The sequence below is a fragment of the Xenopus laevis genome, chromosome 6S, assembly GCF_017654675.1.
Source record: "Xenopus laevis strain J_2021 chromosome 6S, Xenopus_laevis_v10.1, whole genome shotgun sequence".
NCBI lineage: Eukaryota > Metazoa > Chordata > Amphibia > Anura > Pipidae > Xenopus > Xenopus laevis.
Genome location: NC_054382.1, coordinates 60,873,714 through 60,896,374, shown reverse-complemented (window position 1 = coordinate 60,896,374; position 22,661 = coordinate 60,873,714). Strand labels below are relative to the sequence as shown.

The following is a 22,661-nucleotide window of genomic DNA, read 5'->3' as shown; positions in this document are numbered from 1 at the left end:
AATTCTATCTTTTAAATAAATAAATTATGGTAAACATATAAAAAAAAACTGAAAATAATAGCTTAATTTCAATATAGTAAAAGCTGTCAAAATGGAAACACTGTATATTCAAATAGGAAAGAAGCTGACTAAATCAGAGATGTGTTCTGAGAACACGAATCCAGTGGTTTATAAATTATGTATTAGTTTCTATTCAAAGCAGTGTCTCTGACTTCCTAGATAAAGAAAGGAAATAATATTTCATTAGTTGTTATGGTTCCTCAGCAGCCATGGCTATTTCTTTGCAGTGGTATCACCCACAAACACATAGAGCTTTCATGTTTAGCAGCCATTACATTTTGTATAAAACCTTGGTCACATTGTCAATGAGATGATGAATATTGATATTCCTATAATATATCAGGATGGATTGCTAAACCTAGGATTTAATAAACCAAGTGCAAGTTAAACAGCTATAGCATCCTCCCCTCTTAGGTTTACATGGCATGCATCTGGTATGTATTGTGGTGCTAATACTTTTGTCAAAAGCACAGCCATTATGACAAAATTAATAGCAACAACTAATAAAATGTAGTGCCTAGTGAGGATAGCAATGTGAGGAGATATGATCATGCAGGGGTGGCAACATTAAAACCAAGCTCTAGTTGCCATATATACCATGAGGGGCGCTGGGTAGCTACCTCTTCTGCCTACCCTTAGACCAGACTCTACTACTCGCCAGACTTTCTCACTTACGCGAGCGTCACGCAGCACATACGCTTGTGTAGTCTGCGCACATGCGCGTTACATCGCTCCATCAACGCACTTACATGTGACGTCACTGCGCAAACGACGGGGGGCGAGCTGGCTGGCTGGGTTGCCTAGGGCACCCGGCCCGCCTCTGATAGCATCCTAGGCTTCCTAAATGCACACCAGCAAAGCAAGAAGATCTTGCCATACAACATACCTCCCAACATTTGAAAAATGTAAAGAGGGACAAAAACATAAGCTGCGTGTAGTGCAGTGAAAACGTTTTGACCATGCCTCTAATTACCATGTCCATTTTGCAAAATTTGTCAGGTTATGAAAGTCTGAACACATTTAAAATTTGCAATGTACAATTAAAATTTGTAATGCAATTACAGGATGAATATAACATTGCAAAATGCTAATTTTTACTATTTGTGCATTGTGCTCTTTGTGACTTTATTACATTCCTCCATTAGTGTCCTGAGTAACATTTTCTGCAAGCCATTACAGTCATTTTTGTTTGTTTTTTATCCAGACTTAAGCAGAATTTAAAACAGATAAGAACACCATATGTCACAATAAAGCAGCCTACAGCCATATTGTTATGCTTACTCACCTTTTGCCTTAATTATCATGATGTTTTTCTTAAGATCAATAGATGGATATATCAGGCATAAGTTTGGCTCCTGCTTCTGACTAAAGCAAACTCTGTTCTCGTTAACTATCATCCAATTCCGATCAAATAAAAGACCTTGTTCTGCCACAGGCCACTGGGAAACCTTACAAAAAAACAAAATAATTGTATGGAGAATACTATATACCATACTGGCAAGTTATTGGTAGATATTTTTGAGGCTGAAAATCTGTTTCACAATATTATGTACCCAGTGATAATTTTATCCCCTAACTCCTACCCCTGGGTGCAGACTCAAGGCATCGGAGTTCACGGGCGCCATTTTATTCTCTTCAGTAATCTTCGGGTCATCTTCTGCTTTGGCAATTTCCATGACTTTCGGCGCATGCACAGTTGTCGCATGCGCAGATACACCAATCTATTCCGGAAGATTACCGAAGAGAAGAAGATGGCGCCTGTGAATTCCAATGCCCTGAATATGCACCGAGGGGGTAAATAAAGAGTTAGGGGCATTTACCATAGGTACCCCCTAGGCTGGGCAGGAGCAGGGAGGGGGGTCTATGTAAGGATGGGGTTTTTATTCGCAAGGGTTTGGTTCTCCTTAAAATGAAAAGGAATGCCCAGAGGTAAAATGTCAGTATTCTGACAGCCTTTGTAAAACTTGAAATTTACTTTTTTATCATGACCCTCTATCTGAAATATTTTTTGCAGCAACAGTATTGCAGATACTGTAATTTTCAGAAAAGATTGCATCACCTCTATAGATTTGTTTTTGTCTCCCCAGTGCAGATTATATTTTTGGGCACAGATACACAGAAGAAAATGGCAGCAGTGACAATGACATTGGCAGATACAATAAGGCTGCAACAAACATGTAAACAATAGTGATGGGCGAATTTATTCGCCAGGCGCGAATTCGCGGCGCAAATTCGCCCATCAATAGTAAACAATGAAGATTTAGATTTTCCTTTAATTATTACACTCCACCATTTCTTTCTGAATTGTTTGCAGGGGCATGAGTGACAGCATAATTTTATTACATTTTACCAGTCAGGCTATGAGAACATTTAAGTAATTTTATTGTTTATGTCACTTTTTATTGTTCATAAAAACAATTACAAAATAGACAATGCATAGTGGGTCATTGACCTGTAAGCTTCTAGTGACTTTTAGGGGCTATAGCAGTGATAAAGGAGTTACTGAACTGCAAGTTGAGTCAGTAATGCATTTATATAGGCTAGTTATTATATATTGATGATGATATTACATTTTCTGAAGCACACAATAAAGCAGTGTATACGGTTCTTCATGTTGAGGGCAATGACGCTGTGGAATGCCCAGAGTGATGTGGAGAAGAGTCTATTATTGTGGCTTGGATGATTTTTTGAAGAATCGTAATATTAAAACTATTATGGTACTAAAATATACAATTAGTATTGATGGTGTATATATATAGTTTATATATGTAAGTATCTAGATGGTTTGGGAAATGTGTGTGTATATATATATATATATATATATATATATATATACACAACGTTTCGGCCCACATTAGGGCCTTTATCCTTAATCCTTGATAAAGGCCCTAATGTGGGCCGAAACGTTGGAAAAATGCAACTAAAAATAAATTAACACGTTTATTCACGAAAAAGGAATTGGAGTGCGAGTCCTTTGATTATCTGAACAATATTGACCCACGCACCCAAAATTGTTTGGAATATCTGGTAAGAGTGCATACACTGGATGGACTTTTGTAACAAAAAATATTTTTTATAAATACAGTCTGGTTGTAGCATTTGCTGCCACAGCAACCTAAAGAGAGACTGAGTTTGAAGCTTCAATTTTGTTTATTTTATTGTCCATATTATTCTTCATCCTTTTCAAAACTGCTCCCCCTAGTTGCTATGGTAATTAACACCTTGAATCCAAACAACAGTTTAAATTCCAAGCACCAGAGCTACAGGGCTGAAAATATAAATCATTTAAAGACTACAACAAAAAAGGCCAATTGTAAATTGTGTAAGAATCCCATTCTCTACACTATACTAAAACAACCCTTTTCTTAAAGGGGTTAAACATATTAACAATAATTTAGGCTAAAAAAAGACACATGACCATCAGATTTAAACTTTCAAATAAAATCTGCCTAACTGCTAGCTGAACCAGAGGAAGACAAAAAAAAAAATCTCTCCAGATTCCCTCAAGAGGTGGAAAATTTCTTTCTGACTCCCAAGATGACCATCGGACCAGTCCCTGGAACAACAATTTACTATGCGCTATTTTTAGTAATTCTGTATTTTCTCACTTGCTAAACAGACATTCACCCATATCTGTATGGCATATTCTAGATGGAGGCCTTACGAATGCTCTGTAAAGTGGAAGAATATCTCCCTCCTCCCATGAATCCCATGGTTACATGCGACTCAAAAACTTCAGGCTAGGGCCTTCATGGAACAATTCCCAGGTGGAGTAGTATAACTACAACTCTCACGCTACTTTGCTACACCAGATAGAAATAATGGGTGCCAGGAGATTCTTCTGATGAACCAAACGAATAAAAGTTTATTTGTACAAGACAAATGAGCCCAGGGTTTACTTACAGAGGTCAAGGCATACACAATGCCACACAGCAGGCTGAAACAGGTTACATTACACAGCAGAGAACAGTGACTACCATCAGGCAATAGGTAGTCAGGTAGTACATCCATTTTCTTCTGCACTATACCTCGAAGTGGTCCAGCTCCCACCCAGAGGAGTAGTCAGGGAGAACACCTTTCTAATACTGACACCCTACCCACTGTGGCCCCTTTACTCTAGGCAATTCAAAAGCCTTGGAAAGCTACTCCCTACTACAATCCACGATGGAGCTCCAGCTGCTCACTCTGTCCTCTCTACCTTACTCTCCTACAGAGTCTATGACAGAACTAACCCTGTTTAGCTAACCTCATTCATGGGGTTCCTTGCATCCCCGACACTAAAGTACCCGGTCCCTCTAGGGCTAAAACTTTACTGGGCCTTGTTGTACCCAGGCTCAATGGGAACAACCAGCTTATCAGGACACCAGCAGCCAAAGAGGAAGATCCACCCCTTCTCTCTAACTTTACCAAAGTGTGACAGGGTGTGGTCATGAGCTTCTGCCCTGTAACTAGGGAAGGGAAATAAAGCCATAGGGGCACATTAACCCTATGGGTTTGGGAAGGCTTAGGGTCTCCAAGCCTTATAATCTACCTATGTGGGGCACTGTATCAAACACTTTGACAGAATCCAAAAAGATCACATCTACTGCCCCCTTGCTGTGTAGCATCTTACTAACCTCATCATTAAAGGCAATTAAATCTGTCTGACATTACCTATTCTTCATAAAGCTAATTACTGTTCATAATGCAATTCACCAGGACATAATTTTGAATGTGATTCCTAATAAGCCTTCAAATCATTTTCTCACCACAGATGTCAGACTAACTAGCCCATGGATACCATACTAGATGAATGTGAGTCTGAGAAAATCAGAAATGGAGGCCAGTGTAAAACAGATATAAGCCCTTAAACTTAGTTATCATATTGCCCCTGTTCTATCACACATTGTTACAAATGCACAGCTTTTTCTCATAATGGAGACTTTCCATAACCTTTACCAGCTCAAAATCTTCCAAAACGGCACTGCATATTTTAGATGGGACCTTACCAGTGCTTTGTACAGGGAAGAAACCATGTACAGTACAATTAACCTTAATTCAGAAAGCAGTCATTTATGCAGCACTACATCAAAATATTTCATATAAATACAAGTAGATCACATCTATTGCATTTCCATTGTCAAGGTTCCTACTTGCTTCATCATAAAAAAAAAATTAAATTCATAAAGTAGCCCATCCTTCATAAATACCATTCTTCAGAACATAATTTATGGAGGCCTATTTATTAAAGGTAATAATAATAATAATGAGGGTAATACAGGAACAGGGCTTCATGATAAGCAGATAACATGTTATGTAGAAAGATGATTTATTATTGAAGCAGATAATAATGTAGCAGGTTCAATGCAAGGTTAACAAAATACACAAGTCCTTTTACCTATCCAGTGGTCAGAGGCAGGCAGCTAGCAAGAAGAGTCCATTAAACTGGCTAAAGGTCTGTACAGGCAGTAAACAAGGGACTTTGATAGGCAGGCTAAAGACACAAAACAGGTTGAGGTCAGTCCCAGGAGGTCAGTTGTAAACAGGCAAGGATCAGGAAAAAGGGCACTGGAACAAGGCAAGGATAAGGTATGCAGAAACCAGGAATCAAGGCAGGAAAAAACAGGACCAGGTGGGCACAAGCAGAACAACAAGTAGCAGGCTGGATCTGGCTTGGAAGCATCAATGATCGAGCACAGGAGGTTGCAGGAAGCAAGCTTATAAAGCATCTAATTAATTGGGAACACTGGAGGTTAAACAGGTGGGGGCAGAGATAAAAGTGCAGCAGTGACAGCAGAGATCATAACCTTCAAAATAACTGTCCCATACCAACCCAGAAAGCCTCCAGTGGCTCAGTGGAATAGTGTAGGCAGAAGACAAAGTCCAGAGTGCAGTTCCAGACTGTACCTGACAATTTCTCTAAAATTACAAATGCCATGAAAGTTAAAGATCGAAGTATAAAAGTGCAAATGAAGAAAACTTTGGACAACGCTCTAAATAATACAAAAACATCCAAAAACAAGATTTTCGGGCAATTACAAGACAACTGAAAAAAAAGAAAAACTCTAAACCACTGAATTGATTAAAAATGGTCCAATAATACCAGCACAGCTCCTACTGACTTCTATAGGATCTTGACAGCTTTTACCTGGTGTTTCCTTCCTCCCACACATTTGCCCAATCACTCTCACTTGATATTATTAACAAACCTTATATGACAAAATCACATGCCACAAGGTTTGTTGCAGCATGCCACAGCTGCCAAATGCACCTGCATGCCTCAAAAATGGCTGTATGAGTGTGTCCTGGATTTGCCCCCACTCCTAATTAAAAAAGAGAGGCTATGGAGGATTTAAACTTCAATGAATTGAGCAGTAACAGATTAAATGGTTTTAAAAAACACTTTACAGATGTTTTTTTAAAAAAAATAAATAAATAAAACTTTTGGCACGAGACATGATTTAACCTACAGGAGGAATTGCCACCTACAGCCTTCCTTTGACATAAATCGGAAACATCTGATGTCATTAGCACAGTTTTCAGTCCATGCTAGAGACTGAGCTTAAAGGCATTAGTGTATGTGTGCTTTCAGGCGTTTCCCATTCCCAAGTCAAAGGGAAGCTCAAAGGAGTTGAATTTGGATGAGCCTTCTTGTCCTTTCAATATAAAAGTGTATTTAAATGTATTGCAGTCAAAATGTAAAAAAAAATTCATGAAAAAATACACCTAGCATTTCAGCAACCGCCAGACATTCTGAAGTTAGCCATCTACTCAATTCAGTTAATGTTTTATGTGATTTCAAGCTTCACTTTCTGTAATTGTATGTATTTTCTCCATGCTTTTCTTGTTCCCAAAAGAATAGTAAATTATTTAAATAGGAACAAGTCCCTTTCATGCAGTAGAAAAGGACATGAAATGATTCCTTAGACTTTTTTGTGTTTGGTGACACGGATATTTTGCATGTGTATAATTAGTGGTGATTCTCAGAGGGCTGTAGATCTATGAACACTTGGGAATAGAGCTTTATAGTAGTTAGGAATTATTTTAGATATGCCTGTCAGATTGTTCCTTTCCTCTCTTAGGCTGTATAACTTGCTAAATCATGCAGATGACTATCGTTCGCTACTTAGAACAGTATATTTTTTCTGCTGTAAAATCCAGGGAAAGAAAAATGCTTAACCTCCCTAGCCAATTAAAGGGGAACTACCATAGTAAAGGGGTAATATTACCAATATCAATAACTTTATCCTTAGCACCTGGTGTTGGAATACAATAGACAGAGATTGTTCCAGTACATGTTACTTAATGCAGGGAGGGTCTATTGTTACTTAGGAATGTGAAGTCATGTTTGCCCTGTAACCCTGTGTGTGTGTTCTCTCTTGTTGCAGACATGTTATGCTGAAGTGTTTATGCTGAGTTCTATAAAGCAACCAAGTAACTGTTAACACAGAAGTAGGTGTGTCTGTCCTAATTTACAAAAAAGATGCACATGCAGTTCAGATAGGTTTGCCACCTCACCCCTTTAAAACTGAACACATATGGAATCCACAGCCTGCATGGCTAATTAGCAATTCATTTAGATGCATGCTGCAGACTGAACTGATTTATGTGCAGCCATGCATCTAAATGAATTACTAATTAGCCATGCAGGCTCTGTATTCCATATGTGTTTGGTTTTAAAGGGGCGAGGTGGCAACCTTAAATTCAGATCAGCTCTCTGCTCACACCTGGTGCCCACTGCCACCTACTAGTTTGCATGTCTGAATGATGTACAAGCTAAAGAATGCTTTAGAAAACACCCTAGTGTTGTCCACTATGGATGCAGTGCGACTGAATGCAGGCAGTACTAAATTACCAATGAACCATTTGTGTTCCATTCTAGAAAAGCAGAAAATTTCACTTTAGGATATTCTTGCACCTGCTCCATGTTTTCTAAAAGACGTCCCTGGGATCAATTTTGTTGACATATTTATAGGCATTGTAAATTAACTATTTTTTCCTTTAAACATATCATATATGATGTATCTATTATATATCAAGAGATAAATGTAATTATTATTATTGCTCCCTTGCAACGGGTTTAAACTTGGCCTACGGATTCAGACCTGTCTACTGCAGCGCATAATAATGTTACAGACACAATTGCTAAATCTGCTATATCATCCCATCAGCCGTAGTTTCAGGAATACCTAGTGCATCAAAAAGGTAGGCACTTTTGCTTTAGTTGACCTTCAAAATAGACTTAGAATCTAGGGAAGAAAATAAAAGGCTTTCCAACCAAAAATGTCCCTAACTGGTCAATAGTGATATGCGAATAAATTTGGCAGGTATGGTTTTGCGACGAATTTCCACATTTTGCCATCCCCTAACGTTTTAGCGAAACTGCATCGGAAATTGGTCGGCGGACAAAAAAATTTTCACACGCATATACTTAATGAGAAGCCCATTGACTTTAATGCATTTGGACAAAATAGTTGCAAGCATAAAAATTGTAGCTCACGTCAAAAATTGTCATGCATCAAAATTATTTTGCCGCCCGTTGACTTCAATGCAATTCTCCCATCACTACTGGTCAAGGCTTTGAACCACCCTAAGGGGAACATCTCCATAATTTGAGGTATGGTGGGTAGCAATAAAGACAGAGGAGTACTCCACGTTAAGCTATTCATTTATGGCAAGATAAATTAACTAAAATAACCATTTTAGAGTAGAAAATGCTTATTTGTATGCCAATTGCACATTTGCTTAATTTTTCCATTTGAGCCATTATTTATGTAGCCATCATCTCTATGTTGTCAATTAGTCATTTCTCTGATAAAGAACTCAATTTCTAATTTTTAGTTAGAATGTGACCTGTCTAGTAACAGTAATGTTTAATGGAGACCTCTGCTGCAATAAGCATTTGCTTTTTCATTCCACAGAGCTGTGTTCTTGGTAGTGTATGAGTTTAGGTCAATGTACAGGTCTGTACACCTATTTCATCCTGCATTATTTATTAATGTCACAATTAAAGTGCACATATCATTACCCTGGCAAAAAAGCAATTAAAATCTTCAGAGGAACAGTATTTAAATGTCACATTTACACATATGCTGTTACGTTTCTGTTGCAAATGTATTTTTAATGATAACATTTCTTTGTAATGTTAATCAGATCCTCCTCAATTATATAATAATATATATAATAATACAAACATATTAATTAAGTTATTTCTCAGCTACTGAATAGCCATCACTCCCCGATCACTGCTTAGCCAATAACTGCAGCCACTGTTTGGTACTGCACTAGCCATTGTTTAGCATATTTGAATATAAGGGGTCTATTTATAAAAACCTATTTATTTTTCTGGTTGAGTTTTAAAGGGGAAAAACTACAATTTTTAGAAGGAAAAAAAAAACAAATTTTTGGAGATTTACTATGCTCTAAAGCTGCTAAAAATTCGAATCCAAAAATACTCCAGCTAAAAACTGTCAAAATCATGTAGAAGTCAATGGCAGATGGTCCCTTAACCCTTTCCCTGCCAAGAACGTAGCTCCTACGTTCTTGGTTAAAAAGGCTTTATGTGCCAAGAACGTAGGAGCTACGTTCTTTAGTAAAAACGCACCCTCTCTGCACAGAATCAAAATCGCAAGTGCAGAGAGGGTGCAGCAGCTTCTAAACCCCCTAGGCAACGAGCCTACCTGATCCGATGGGTCCCACGCTGCCCCCCCCGCGCTGTGACGTCACAGTCACATGGGATCTGCAGGGGGGTGGGAGATCGTTTGTAAAAAGCACCCTCTCTGCACAAAATAAAAATCAGAAGGTGCAGAGAGGGTGCAGGGGCTGTGCGATCCCCCTAGGCAACGAGCATTAGGGATCTGATTACTCCCTCGTCGGCCCCCCCCAGCTGTGACGTCAAAGTCACATGGGATTTGCTGGGGCAGTTAATTCCGGCCCCCAGGCGACACCCACGCATTCCACTGCGCACTTGGAGGATCGTGGAGCTGCTGCAGCTGAAGACTTCACTGTGCTGGTGAGATCTGCGCTGATCTACAACAGGTAACACACTTGCACAACTACAACACTCACACAATACACTTTCTGTACATTTTTGACTAATTTGACTTTTTTTTTACAGATTTAGTTTTTTTCTGATTTTTGTACACTTACTCACACTTTACTCACACCTTACACACACCTTACACACACCTTCCACACCTTACACACACCTTACACACACATACCTGCACTGTATAAGTGTGATTTTTTTTTTTTTTTACTTTGCCTTTATTTTATTCTGCCTTTTCGGCCTTTACCTTGCCATAAACTTGTATTTGTTAGTATTTTTCTAAGTTTGCAAAGTTATTATTGAATTCATTTGATTTTATTGATTTTACTGTATTGTATTATTTTATTTCAGTTTTGCATTGAATTGTTTTACTGTATTCCTTTTGTTCATTGCTTTCATACGTGTGCTTGCTGGGATTTTTGGGGGTTGTTTTTTTCCATTGTCTTTTTTTTATTGCATTTTAGTTTTCTGTTCATTTACTTGCATTTGCTTGTTCTTTGGTATTATTCTTGTTCTTTTTCTTGTTCTTTGTTCTACTTCACTGTGCTTTATTCTTCACTGTTCTTGATTGGGTTGCTTATTAGTTTGCTAGTGATTTTGATCTATAATCACTTTTCTGTTTTATTGCTTTTCATTGTATTGCATATTTATTTGCGGGTTGCTGTTTGGCTTTTGTTTTTTCATTGATCTTATATCTTGAATTTGCTGTTACAGGGGTTAGGTTTTTCTTTTTATTTGCCAGATTTGCCTGCCAGAGTTCTAGAGGTTTCCAGGGGTTGTTTTTTTTTTTTTCTTTGTCTTGCAGGGAGTTCAAGGGGTTACTGACAGATTTGTTTATATTCTGGTGTGTGTGCTTTTTTTTTTTTTTTTTTCTAGTCCTCATCTTTGCTTTTGTTGTCCCAGTTTTTCATTGATCCTTTTATCTTGAATTTGCTGTTCTGTATTAGATCTTGAATCTGTAGTTGAATTGGTTCTGTTTTATTACATTGATTTGATTGAGTTTGGTTATATTAGTGGTTTTGGTGTTCTTATTGCTTTTCTCTTTTTTTTTTTTTTAGTTTGCTATTGCAGTTTACTTCTTCGTGCCAAAAAAATTGTTCTTGCATATTCGTTTTTGATTATTATTGGTATTTTTTTTATTTATTGATTGGCATAGAATAGTGACAGGTTCCACGGGTTAGGTTCTCTTTCTTTCCCAGATTTGCCTTCCAGAGGGTTCTGGTGGTTGGTTTTTTTCTTTGTCTTGCAGGGAGTTCAAGGGGTTACTGTCAGATTTGTTTATATTCTGGTGTGTGTGCTTTTTTTTTTTTTTCTAGCCCTCATCTTTGCTTTTGTTGTCCCAGTTTTTCATTGATCCTTTTATCTTGAATTTGCTGTTCTGTATTAGATCTTGAATCTGTAGTTGAATTGGTTCTGTTTTATTACATTGATTTGATTGAGTTTGGTTATATTAGTGGTTTTGGTGTTCTTATTGCTTTTCTCTTTTTTTTTTTTTTTTAGTTTGCTATTGCAGTTTACTTCTTCGTGCCAAAAAAATTGTTCTTGCATATTCGTTTTTGATTGTTATTGGTATTTTTTTTATTTATTGATTGGCATAGAATAGTGACAGGTTCCAGGGGTTAGGTTCTCTTTCTTTCCCAGATTTGCCTTCCAGAGGGTTCTGGTGGTTGGTTCTTTTCTTTGTCTTGCAGGGAGTTCAAGGGGTTACTGTCAGATTTGTTTATATTCTGGTGTGTGTGCTTTTTTTATTTTTTTTTTTCTAGTCCTCATCTTTGCTTTTGTTGTCCCAGTTTTTCATTGATCCTTTTATCTTGAATTTGCTATTCTGTATTTAGTTCTTGAATTTCTGTTTTATTACATTGATTTGATTGATTTGGTGTTTTAGTGGTTTCGGTGTTATCGCTTTAATTTTTTTAGTTTGCCATTTCAGTTTACTTGTTCGTGCAAATAAAATTGTTCTTAAAAATGGCCAGAATGTTTTCCGCAGAAGAGGCTGCTGCATACTGCATGGCATCCAGCTCAGAGGAGTTTAGCGACTCCGATTCTGAGTATGTGCCTCCTAGATCAGAGAGTGACTCATCTACTGAGGAGTCATGGGATAGTAGTGGCACGGTAAGTGCTCTGGAGGAGCCCATGGAGGTAGATGAGGAGGTTGTGCAGGATGAGGAAGAGGGCAATAGGGCTGATGCTGCAGCTGGAGGAGAGCCTGCGTGGGGGCCTCCTGGTAATTTCCCCCTTGCCATTCCCCCATTTACTGCAGTCTCTGGAGTTAAGGTGGACACTGGGAATTTTCAACCGATTGATTTTTTTCAGTTGTTTTTGACAGAGGCCATCCTACAGGATATGGTCCTCTATACAAATTTATACGCTGAGCAATACCTTGTCCAAAATCCCCTGCCAAGGTATGCTCGAGCTCGTGCGTGGCATCCAACAGATGTAAATGAGTTGAAGAGGTTTTTGGGACTCACATTGGCCATGGGTCTCATAAAAGCCAATTCTTTGGAGTCATATTGGGACAGCACTACCGTGTTGTCCATCCCCATTTTTTCTGCCACAATGCCAAGAAACCGGTATCAGCTACTGCTCCGGTTTCTGCATTTCAACAACAATGCCACTGCTGTACCCCCCAATGAGCCCGGACATGACAGGCTGCACAAATTGAGGCCCCTTATAAATAGCCTGTCCGAGCGCTTTAGAGAAGTGTATGCCCCATCCCAAAACATTTGTATAGACGAATCGCTTCTCCTTTTCAAAGGGCGCATAAAATTCCGGCAGTATATCCCAAGCAAGCGTGCCCGCTATGGGATAAAATTTTATAAACTGTGCGAAAGCAGCTCTGGGTACACAAGTTTTTTTTTAATTTATGAAGGGAAAGACTCCATATTAGATCCCCCTGGTTGTCCCCTTGACCTGACTGTCAGTGGCAAGATTGTATGGGAGCTCATCTGTCCCCTTCTGGGCCAAGGTTACCACTTATATGTGGATAACTTTTACTCGGGTATCCCACTGTTTAGAGCCCTATATTCATTGGATACCCCAGCCTGTGGCACTATAAATCGTACCCGTAAAGGACTGCCCAGGGATCTCCTCGAGAAAAAATTGAACCGTGGAGAAATTTATGCCCTTAGAAATGATGAGCTCCTTGCCATCAAATATTTTGACACAAGAAACGTTTTCATGCTGACAACAATCCACGATGAGTCAGTAATCACAGAACATAGAGTTGGTAGGCCCCCTAAAATCAAGCCTCGCTGTTGCAAGGAATACAGCAAACATATGGGTGGTGTTGATAGAACTGACCAACTCCAGCACTATTATAATGCCACCCGCAAAACAACGGCCTGGTACAAAAAAGTTGGCATCTACTTGATCCAAATGGCCCTCCGAAATTCATATGTTGTATATCAGGCAGCAGTACCAGGCCCAAAATTGACCTATTATAAATACCAGCAGCAGATACTCCCTGCCCTGTTGTTTTGTGGTACAGAGGAGGCCGGGCCAGAGATGCCAGCTATGCCAGCAAGTGACAATGTGGCCAGGTTGATAGGAAAGCATTTCATAGACACGCTTCCACCCACACCTGGTAAAAAGTTTGCCCAGAAAGCCTGCAAGGTGTGCCGCAAAAGGGGTATCAGACGAGATACACGGTACTATTGCCCAAAGTGCCCTCGCAACCCCGGGTTATGTTTCAAACCGTGTTTTGAAATATACCATACTGAGCTGCACTACTAATAATGATCTTGTATGTTGGTGTGTATTGATTGGCGTTATATTAAGAATTGGTGTCCCGCTTTGTGCAAAATTTATATTCAGGGCATTCATAGCATTTTATGTTCTTAATTTTGTATTTTCTTTTACCTCAAATGTCCCTAGGGCTATAGATCACACTGGGGGGTGTAGCCAAATGAGGTGTTCAGTGATGGACAAGGGCGCCCCAAAAACTTGTGGTGTGTGATGACTCCATGAGATCATTTCATCTCACCTGCTGATGACTTTATCTCTCTGATGCCACAAAGACATTTTTTTTTTTACTGACACCACATAAGCTCCCTCTGAGTGCAGTTGCTGAGTATATTGGTATTTCGGATTTTACTAGTATATTCGGTTTACCTGGAATTTTGGTTAGTATTGGTTTCTGCTTTTTTTTGTAAAGTGATATGCACTTCATAACTTTCTTTGTTCAACTGCCAACCAAAACCCTGTTTTGCCCGTAGTTGGTAACAGTTTGCATTTCAAAAGTTTAGGCTAAATGCAAACTGTAGTTTTTCTCTTGATTATGGATAGTAGCAGTACTGTACTAAATGTATAACTGAGATTATTTGAGAGCAACGGGCCACTTGATTGCACTGAAAGCTGACCTTGAGTTTTCAGTTCAGATTCTTTATTTCTGGGTAATATATATTTTGTTCTTGTGTAGCCATTCATCTTTTTTGCAGAATTGTGATTGGCACACCACATATTGCCATGCTGTGTCGGTTTACTGAAGAGTACAGATCAAACAAAAGGGTCCAAACATGCTCCACTAAACAGATAATGGTAAGTAGAATATTCAGTATCTATTCCGTAGGTTTTTGCTGCTTGTGTTTGGGTTTTTGGAGCGAAATGTAATTGAGGTTTTTTTCTTCATTCAGACCAAACCGTTAACCTTTACAAAGAACTATCCACAAATCTGCATGTAGGAAAGCAAGAATGGGGCCACTGAATATCTGCAAGTCTGCACTTTCAAGGATTATATACTTTATAGGGGTATTTCACAGGTAAGGGGGTTAGTTTAGACTGCAAACCTGGAAGGTATGCCCTTAGAGTGCAGCCCCAAATGTAGCTATTGCCCATGCTTTAGAGTATTTGGTGGCAGTGTCTCTAGGCACACCCCTACATTTGTGCAGTGGCATAACAAGTATGTGCCAGGCCTGCCCGGCCCCGCAAGTAAAATTTTCTGTGGACTTGGTATGTGATCCTGCCCACAACCCCAAGCGAACAGGAAGGGCTGCGGACAGATGTGTGCATCGGGCACTCTGAAACTTTTATTAGTGGGGGGTCTGGTGCACGCTTCTGTCCACAACCCTCCCCAGTTCACAAGCTATACCGGGCCTCCTTTTCCCCGGTCCCGCGACCATGGGGATTGCTTCCTCTATTGGTTATGCCACTGCATGTGGGGTATTGTTTTGTTCAGGAGAAGTTGCAGATTGATATTTAGCAGTTTTATTTTATTTTTTTTTCGTTTTTACAGCAACTCCTAACTATCAATCTGTAACTGATCCTGAACAAAACAATGCCACACATGCAGGGGTGCACCTAGAGGTGAAGCCTCCAAACACCCCAAAACAGGGCCAATACACAAGGGCAATTTCAGCAGGAAAATTTGGGGCTGCACTCTAAAGTGTACACCTTGCTGTTTCCCCAGCCCAAACACCCCCTTACCTGTGAAATACCCAGACAAACCATATATTCCTGGAAAGTGCACACCTGCAGCTATGCAGGGGCGCCATCCTTGCTTTCCTACATGCAGAATTGGAGGTGCAGTGCTCCGTAGAAGTTTAGCGTCAAATAAAGGGGGGGGAAGGGCCAAAGTTAGATTTCTCCCCAAAATTGCCATGACCAAGAAGAAAAAAACCTACTAAAAATCAATCTGCAACTCCTCCCAAACAAAATGATACCACACACGCAAGGGTACACCTAACGACACGTCACCAAACACCCTAAAACAGGGGAAATAGATACATTTGGGGCTGCCCTCTAAGTGTACACTTTGCAGTTTTCCAGTCTAAACACCCCCTTACCTGTGAAATACCCCCCACAAACTATATATTCCTTGAAACTGCACACAAGCAGCTATTCATTGGTGCCATCCTTTCTTTGCTGATCGATTTTTAGTAGGTTTTTTTCTGTTGTCATGGCAATTTTTAGCTATTTCAGGCTAGACTGTAAACTTCTTCGGAGTGCTGCACCTGCAATTCTCCGCGTATGAAGGAAAGGTTGGCGCAGATGAATGGCTGCAAGTGTGTACTTTCTAGGAATATATGGTTTGTGGGGGTATTTCACAGGTAAGGGGCTGTTTAGGCTGGGAAACTGCAAGATGTGCACTTAGAGCGCAGCCCTAAATTTTCCAGCTGAAATTGCCTTTCTGCATTGGCCCTGTTTTGGGGTGTTTGGAGGCCGCGTCTCTAGGTGCACCCTTGCATGTGTGGTATCGTTTTGTTCAGGACAAGTTGCAGATTGATATTTAGTAGTTTTTTTGTAGTTTTCACGGCTATATTGGGGAGAAATCGAACTTTGTCTCCATTTTTTTGTTTATTTCCGGCTAAACCGTAAAATTCTTCAGAGTGCTGCGCCCACAATTCTCCGCGTATGAAGGAAAGGATGGCGCCAATGCATAGATGCAGGTATGCACTTTCTAGGAATATATGGTTTGTGGGGGGTATTTTACAGGTAAAGGGGTGTTTAGGCTGGGAAACTGCAAGGTGTGCACCTAGAGCGCAGCCCCAAATTTTCCAGCTGAAATTGCCTTTCTGTATTGGCCCTGTTTTGGGGTGTTTGGAGGCCGCGTCTCTAGGTGCACCCCTGCATGTGTGGTATCGTTTTGTTCAGGACAAGTTGCAGATTGATATTTAGTAGGTTTTTTGTAGTTTTCAAGGCTATTTTGGGGAGAAATCTCACTTTGTCTCCATTTTTTTGTTTATTTCCGGCTAAACCATAAACTTCTTCGGAGTGCTGCGCCCGCAATTCTCCATGTATGAAGGAAAGGATGGCGCCGATGAATAGCTGCAGGTGTGCACTTTCTAGGAATATATGGTTTGTCGGGGGTATTTTACAGGTAAAGGGGTGTTTAGGCTGGGAAACTGCAAGGTGTGCACCTCTAGCGCAGCCCCAAATTTTCCAGCTGAAATTGCCTTTCTGTATTGGCCCTGTTTTGGGGTGTTTGGAGGCCACGTCTCTAGGTGCACCCCTGCATGTGGGGTATCGTTTTGTTCAGGACAAGTTGCAGATTGATATTTAGTAGGTTTTTTGTAGTTTTCAAGGCTATTTTGGGGAGAAATCTCACTTTGTCTCCATTTTTTTGTTTATTTCCGGCTAAACCGTAAACTTCTTCGGAGTGCTGCGCCCGCAATTCTCCATGTATCAAGGAAAGGTTGGCGCCGATGAATAGCTGCAGGTGTGCACTTTCTAGGAATATATGGTTTGTGGGGGGTATTTTACAGGTAAAGGGGTGTTTAGGCTGGGAAACTGCAAGGTGTGCACCTCTAGCGCAGCCCCAAATTTTCCAGCTGAAATTGCCTTTCTGTATTGGCCCTGTTTTGGGGTGTTTGGAGGCCACGTCTCTAGGTGCACCCCTGCATGTGGGGTATCGTTTTGTTCAGGACAAGTTGCAGATTGATATTTAGTAGGTTTTTTGTAGTTTTCAAGGCTATTTTGGGGAGAAATCTCACTTTGTCTCCATTTTTTTGTTTATTTCCGGCTAAACCATAAACTTCTTCGGAGTGCTGCGCCCGCAATTCTCCATGTATCAAGGAAAGGTTGGCGCCGATGAATAGCTGCAGGTGTGCACTTTCTAGGAATATATGGTTTGTGGGGGGTATTTTACAGGTAAAGGGGTGTTTAGGCTGGGAAACTGCAAGGTGTGCACCTCTAGCGCAGCCCCAAATTTTCCAGCTGAAATTGCCTTTCTGTATTGGCCCTGTTTTGGGGTGTTTGGAGGCCACGTCTCTAGGTGCACCCCTGCATGTGGGGTATCGTTTTGTTCAGGACAAGTTGCAGATTGATATTTAGTAGGTTTTTTGTAGTTTTCAAGGCTATTTTGGGGAGAAATCTCACTTTGTCTCCATTTTTTTGTTTATTTCCGGCTAAACCGTAAACTTCTTCGGAGTGCTGCGCCCGCAATTCTCCATGTATCAAGGAAAGGTTGGCGCCGATGAATAGCTGCAGGTGTGCACTTTCTAGGAATATATGGTTTGTGGGGGGTATTTTACAGGTAAAGGGGTGTTTAGGCTGGGAAACTGCAAGGTGTGCACCTCTAGCGCAGCCCCAAATTTTCCAGCTGAAATTGCCTTTCTGTATTGGCCCTGTTTTGGGGTGTTTGGAGGCCACGACTCTAGGTGCACCCCTGCATGTGGGGTATCGTTTTGTTCAGGACAAGTTGCAGATTGATATTTAGTAGGTTTTTTGTAGTTTTCAAGGCTATTTTGGGGAGAAATCTCACTTTGTCTCCATTTTTTTGTTTATTTCCGGCTAAACCGTAAACTTCTTCAGAGTGCTGCGTCCGCAATCCTCCGCGTATGAAGGAAAGGATGGCGCCGATGAATAGCTGCAGGTGTGCACTTTCTAGGAATATATGGTTTGTGGGGGGTATTTTACAGGTAAAGGGGTGTTTAGGCTGGGAAACTGCAAGGTGTGCACCTAGAGCGCAGCCCCAAATTTTCCAGCTGAAATTGCCTTTGTGTATTGGCCCTGTTTTGGGGTGTTTGGAGGCCGCGTCTCTAGGTGCACCCCTGCATGTGTGGTATCGTTTTGTTCAGAACAAGTTGCAGATTGATATTTAGTAGTTTTTTGTAGTTTTCAAGGCTATTTTGGGGAGAAATCTCACTTTGTCTCCATTTTTTTGTTTATTTCCGGCTAAACCGTAAACTTCTTCGGAGTGCTGCGCCCGCAGTTCTCCATGTATGAAGGAAAGGATGGCGCCGATGAATAGCTGCAGGTGTGCACTTTCTAGGAATATATGGTTTGTGGGGGGTATTTTACAGGTAAAGGGGTGTTTAGGCTGGGAAACTGCAAGGTGTGCACCTAGAGCGCAGCCCCAAATTTTCCAGCTGAAATTGCCTTTGTGTATTGGCCCTGTTTTGGGGTGTTTGGAGGCCGCGTCTCTAGGTGCACCCCTGCATGTGTGGTATCGTTTTGTTCAGAACAAGTTGCAGATTGATATTTAGTAGTTTTTTGTAGTTTTCAAGGCTATTTTGGGGAGAAATCGCACTTTGTCTCCATTTTTTTGTTTATTTCCGGCTAAACCGTAAACTTCTTCGGAGTGCTGCGCCCGCAATTCTCCATGTATGAAGGAAAGGATGGCGCCGATGAATAGCTGCAGGTGTGCACTTTCTAGGAATATATGGTTTGTGGGGGGTATTTTACAGGTAAAGGGGTGTTTAGGCTGGGAAACTGCAAGGTGTGCACCTAGAGCGCAGCCCCAAATTTTCCAGCTGAAATTGCCTTTGTGTATTGGCCCTGTTTTGGGGTGTTTGGAGGCTGCGTCTCTAGGTGCACCCCTGCATGTGTGGTATTGTTTTGTTCAGAACAAGTTGCAGATTGATATTTAGTAGTTTTTTGTAGTTTTCAAGGCTATTTTGGGGAGAAATCTCACTTTGTCTCCATTTTTTTGTTTATTTCCGGCTAAACCGTAAAGTTCTTCGGAGTGCTGCGTCCGCAATCCTCCGCATATGAAGGAAAGGATGGCGCCGATGAATAGCTGCATGTGTGCACTTTCTAGGAATATATGGTTTGTGGGGGGTATTTTACAGGTACAGGGGTGTTTAGGCTGGGAAACTGCAAGGTGTGCACCTAGAGCGCAGCCCCAAATTTTCCAGCTGAAATTGCCTTTTTGTATTGGCCCTGTTTTGGGGTGTTTGGAGACCGCGTCTCTAGGTGCACCCCTGCATGTGGGGTATCGTTTTGTTCGGGACAAGTTGCAGATTGATATTAAGTAGGTTTTTTGTAGTTTTCACGGCTATTTTGGGGAGAAATCTCACTTTGTCTCCATTTTTTTGTTTATTTCAGGCTAAACCGTAAAATTCTTCGGAGTGCTGCGCCCGCAATCCTCCGCGTATGAAGGAAAGGATGGCGCCGATGAATAGCTGCATGTGTGCACTTTCTAGGAATATATGGTTTGTGGGGGGTATTTCACAGGTAAGGGGGTGTTTAGGCTGGGAAACTGTAAGGTGTGCACTTAGAGCGCAGCCCCAAATTTTCTAGTTGAAATTGCCTTTGAGTATTGGCCCTGTTTTGGGGTGTTTGGAGGCCGCGTCTCTAGGTGCACCCCTGCATGTGTGGTATCGTTTAGTTCGGGACAATTTTTTCTTTCTTATCTGGCTTCATTGAAAATTTTTATTGGAGATTTTTTTCTCAAATTGACTTTTTACTTTGTGACTGTGATAGTGTTTCAGAAAAAAATAAAAAACTTGAAAAATATTGTTGAGTTTTATGGTGGTTTGTGTGATGGCGACTACATTTACAGCAAAAACTACACAACAACTAAAAACCTAAAAGTATGCGGTTTCTAAAAATACCTAATTTATGGGGGGTTTTCACTTCTTTCGTTAGATATACCATGTTAACCGGGAGATACACTTATCTATTTTGTTTTGAGGTGAAATTGTACAAAATGCTGTTTCATTATTGGGGTGTCCTGTGGACAAGAAAAGTGGGATACCAATATGTATTTCGTATCGTTGGATTCAGCAGAATCAGGGTTTTTACAAACAGTAATTTTTATCGGCATATGTAAGATATTTTGGGAAAAAAGACACAAAATATAAACCCTTTTTTCTTTATTTCACTTTTTTTTTACATATTTCACTCAAAATTTTTGTTACATCTCCAGAATAAGTAAAAATTTTTTTTACAGTGTTCAAGCCCAAATCGTTCTGAAAAAAACAATATATAATTTGCCATATTTCGTGTAGGTTTTCTTGTCAAAAAACCTAACTAAATGCAATGAGTTCAAAATGTCTGAAAACTGCTTGGCAGTAGATGTTCACTTTTGGAACAAATCGGCTGGCAGTGAAAGGGTTAAACAATTTGAACATGTTTATCTCCTGTTTGCGCTGGGTTTTGTTTGATAAATTGACGCTCAATGATTTCGCTACTTTCTGTCGCACAGATTTTTTTGAGAAGTATTAATGGTAAATTAAGGGAATTCACGTTTGGGAGTTTGGTTGGATTTTTGTTTTAATTAAGTGAGAAAAAGTTGAGCTTTAGTAAATAACCCCCTTAATGTTATCATTGGCAGCAGTTATCTTTACTCACCACAGTATGAAAGAGTTTACATTCTCATGTTATGTTTTCCTCTAGTATACACTATTTTTATTATTTTAAGTTATGGTTGGAAGGCAGTGCTTAAAGCAATACTGACACATTCCTATAAAAATCAGAGGAACGTGCCAGTATCAAAGCCCCCCTCAAAGACGCCCCCAGCCCTGCGAACCTGTGTGCAGCCGACCCGCTGACACCACTAACAGATGTTCCGCGTTGCTTCAGTGATGCTGGACTCGGAGTGATTCTTTCATAGGCTGAATTCCTGTTTTCATTCGTAATCAGCCTATGGAAGGATCACGCCACCTCCAGCTAAGCGTCACTGAAATGGTTGAGAAGATCATTTTGCAGTGTCGGAGGGTCAGGTTACCGCAGGTTTGCGGGGGCTGGGGGCGGCTTTGAAATTAACTATTCTGGGTGCAGCTTGATACTGACACGTTCCTATGATTTTTATAGGAACGTATCAGTATCACTTTAATTCCATAAAGCTATGTCATGTGGGAATCTTTTTTTAAATATAACCCATTCAATCCCATTACATAAAAATCACAACTCAATCACCACAAAAGTTCAAACATGCGGCAAAACAATTAGAAAAGTATAACATTTTCCGGATGACAACATACCTGAAATGGTGCACATGATTTGATTGGGTAGAGGTAAATAGAGGCAAGTGTGATAGCTTTGTGATTTGTCTCTAATGATGATATTTCTGTTGAACTGTGTGTACAAGTATTTGAGGCTGAAGACATTTCATTGAGAATACGGATATGAGGAATGCATAAATCTTCACCATGTGCCCTGTTGCTCTGGAGACATTGTAACTCGTTGGTATCAGATCCTGGCAAACAATTTGTTTGATCTTGTCTTAGAAGCTTGATATTTGATATTTCATGAGTGGGTCTTTTTATGAAGCATTCAATTATAAATTTTAAAAATATTCTTGCATCTTCAAAAGTAGACATAAAGCCAAACGAGATTCTGATAGAGCCTGTAGGTTTTCCATTGATCACATCTATATCATCGCCACAAACATGTCCAGCCTTTGGAAAGAGGAACAAAAGTAATACTAATTACTACTAATCTATGAGCAGATTTGCATGCTGAGTGTCAGAAATGACACAATCCATACTGAATTTTAAGTGGAAATGTGACTTGTAAAGAGTGCATGCGCAATAGCAACTGCTTAAAGGGATACTGTCATGGGAAAAAACATTTTTTTCAAAATGAATCAGTTAATAGTGCTGCTCCAGCAGAATTCTGCACTGAAATCCATTTCTCAAAAGAGCAAACAGATTTTTATATTCAATTTTAAAATCTGACATGGGGCTAGACATTTTGTCAATTTCCCAGCTGACCCTGGTCATGTGACTTGTGGGCTGATAAACTTCAATCACTCTTTACTGCTGTACTGCGAGTTGGAGTGATATCACCCCCTCCCTTTCCCCCCCAGCAGCCAAACAAAAGAACAATGGGATGGTAACCAGATAACAGCTCCCTAACACAAGATAACAGCTGCCTGGTAGATCTGAGAACAACACTCGATAGTAAAAACCCA

At 40.2% G+C, this 22,661-nt stretch overlaps 2 protein-coding genes across 3 annotated transcripts in view; one reads left to right on the top strand and one right to left on the bottom strand.

Moving 5' to 3' along the window:
* Window positions 1–22,661, bottom strand: part of LOC108720028 (molybdenum cofactor sulfurase) — a 189,410-nt gene that overhangs the window by 25,296 nt on the left and 141,453 nt on the right. The window contains exons 8-9 of the mRNA XM_018269391.2: window positions 21,730–22,146; window positions 1,346–1,508 (exon numbers count right to left, since the gene is read on the bottom strand). Coding sequence (XP_018124880.1) covers window positions 1,346–1,508; window positions 21,730–22,146 — 580 coding nt within the window. The remainder of the gene's footprint in view (window positions 1–1,345; window positions 1,509–21,729; window positions 22,147–22,661) is intronic.
* LOC121395080 (piggyBac transposable element-derived protein 4-like) lies at window positions 11,260–20,982 on the top strand. Of its 2 annotated transcripts, XM_041567634.1 has the most exons (3): window positions 11,260–14,623; window positions 14,719–14,844; window positions 19,850–20,982. In XM_041567634.1, the coding sequence occupies exon 1, from the start codon at window positions 12,053–12,055 to the stop codon at window positions 13,817–13,819; it is 1,767 nt and encodes a 588-aa protein (XP_041423568.1). In that variant the 5' UTR covers window positions 11,260–12,052; the 3' UTR covers window positions 13,820–14,623; window positions 14,719–14,844; window positions 19,850–20,982. The 2 variants fall into 2 exon arrangements, with proteins under 2 accessions (XP_041423568.1, XP_041423567.1); XM_041567633.1 differs by lacking the exon at window positions 19,850–20,982 and having other exon boundaries at window positions 14,719–15,285.

Coding starts and splice junctions, on each gene's coding strand:
- LOC121395080 (XM_041567634.1), top strand. CDS start 12,053: ATGGCCAGAATGTTTTCCGCAGAAGAGGCTGCTGCATACTGCATGGCA.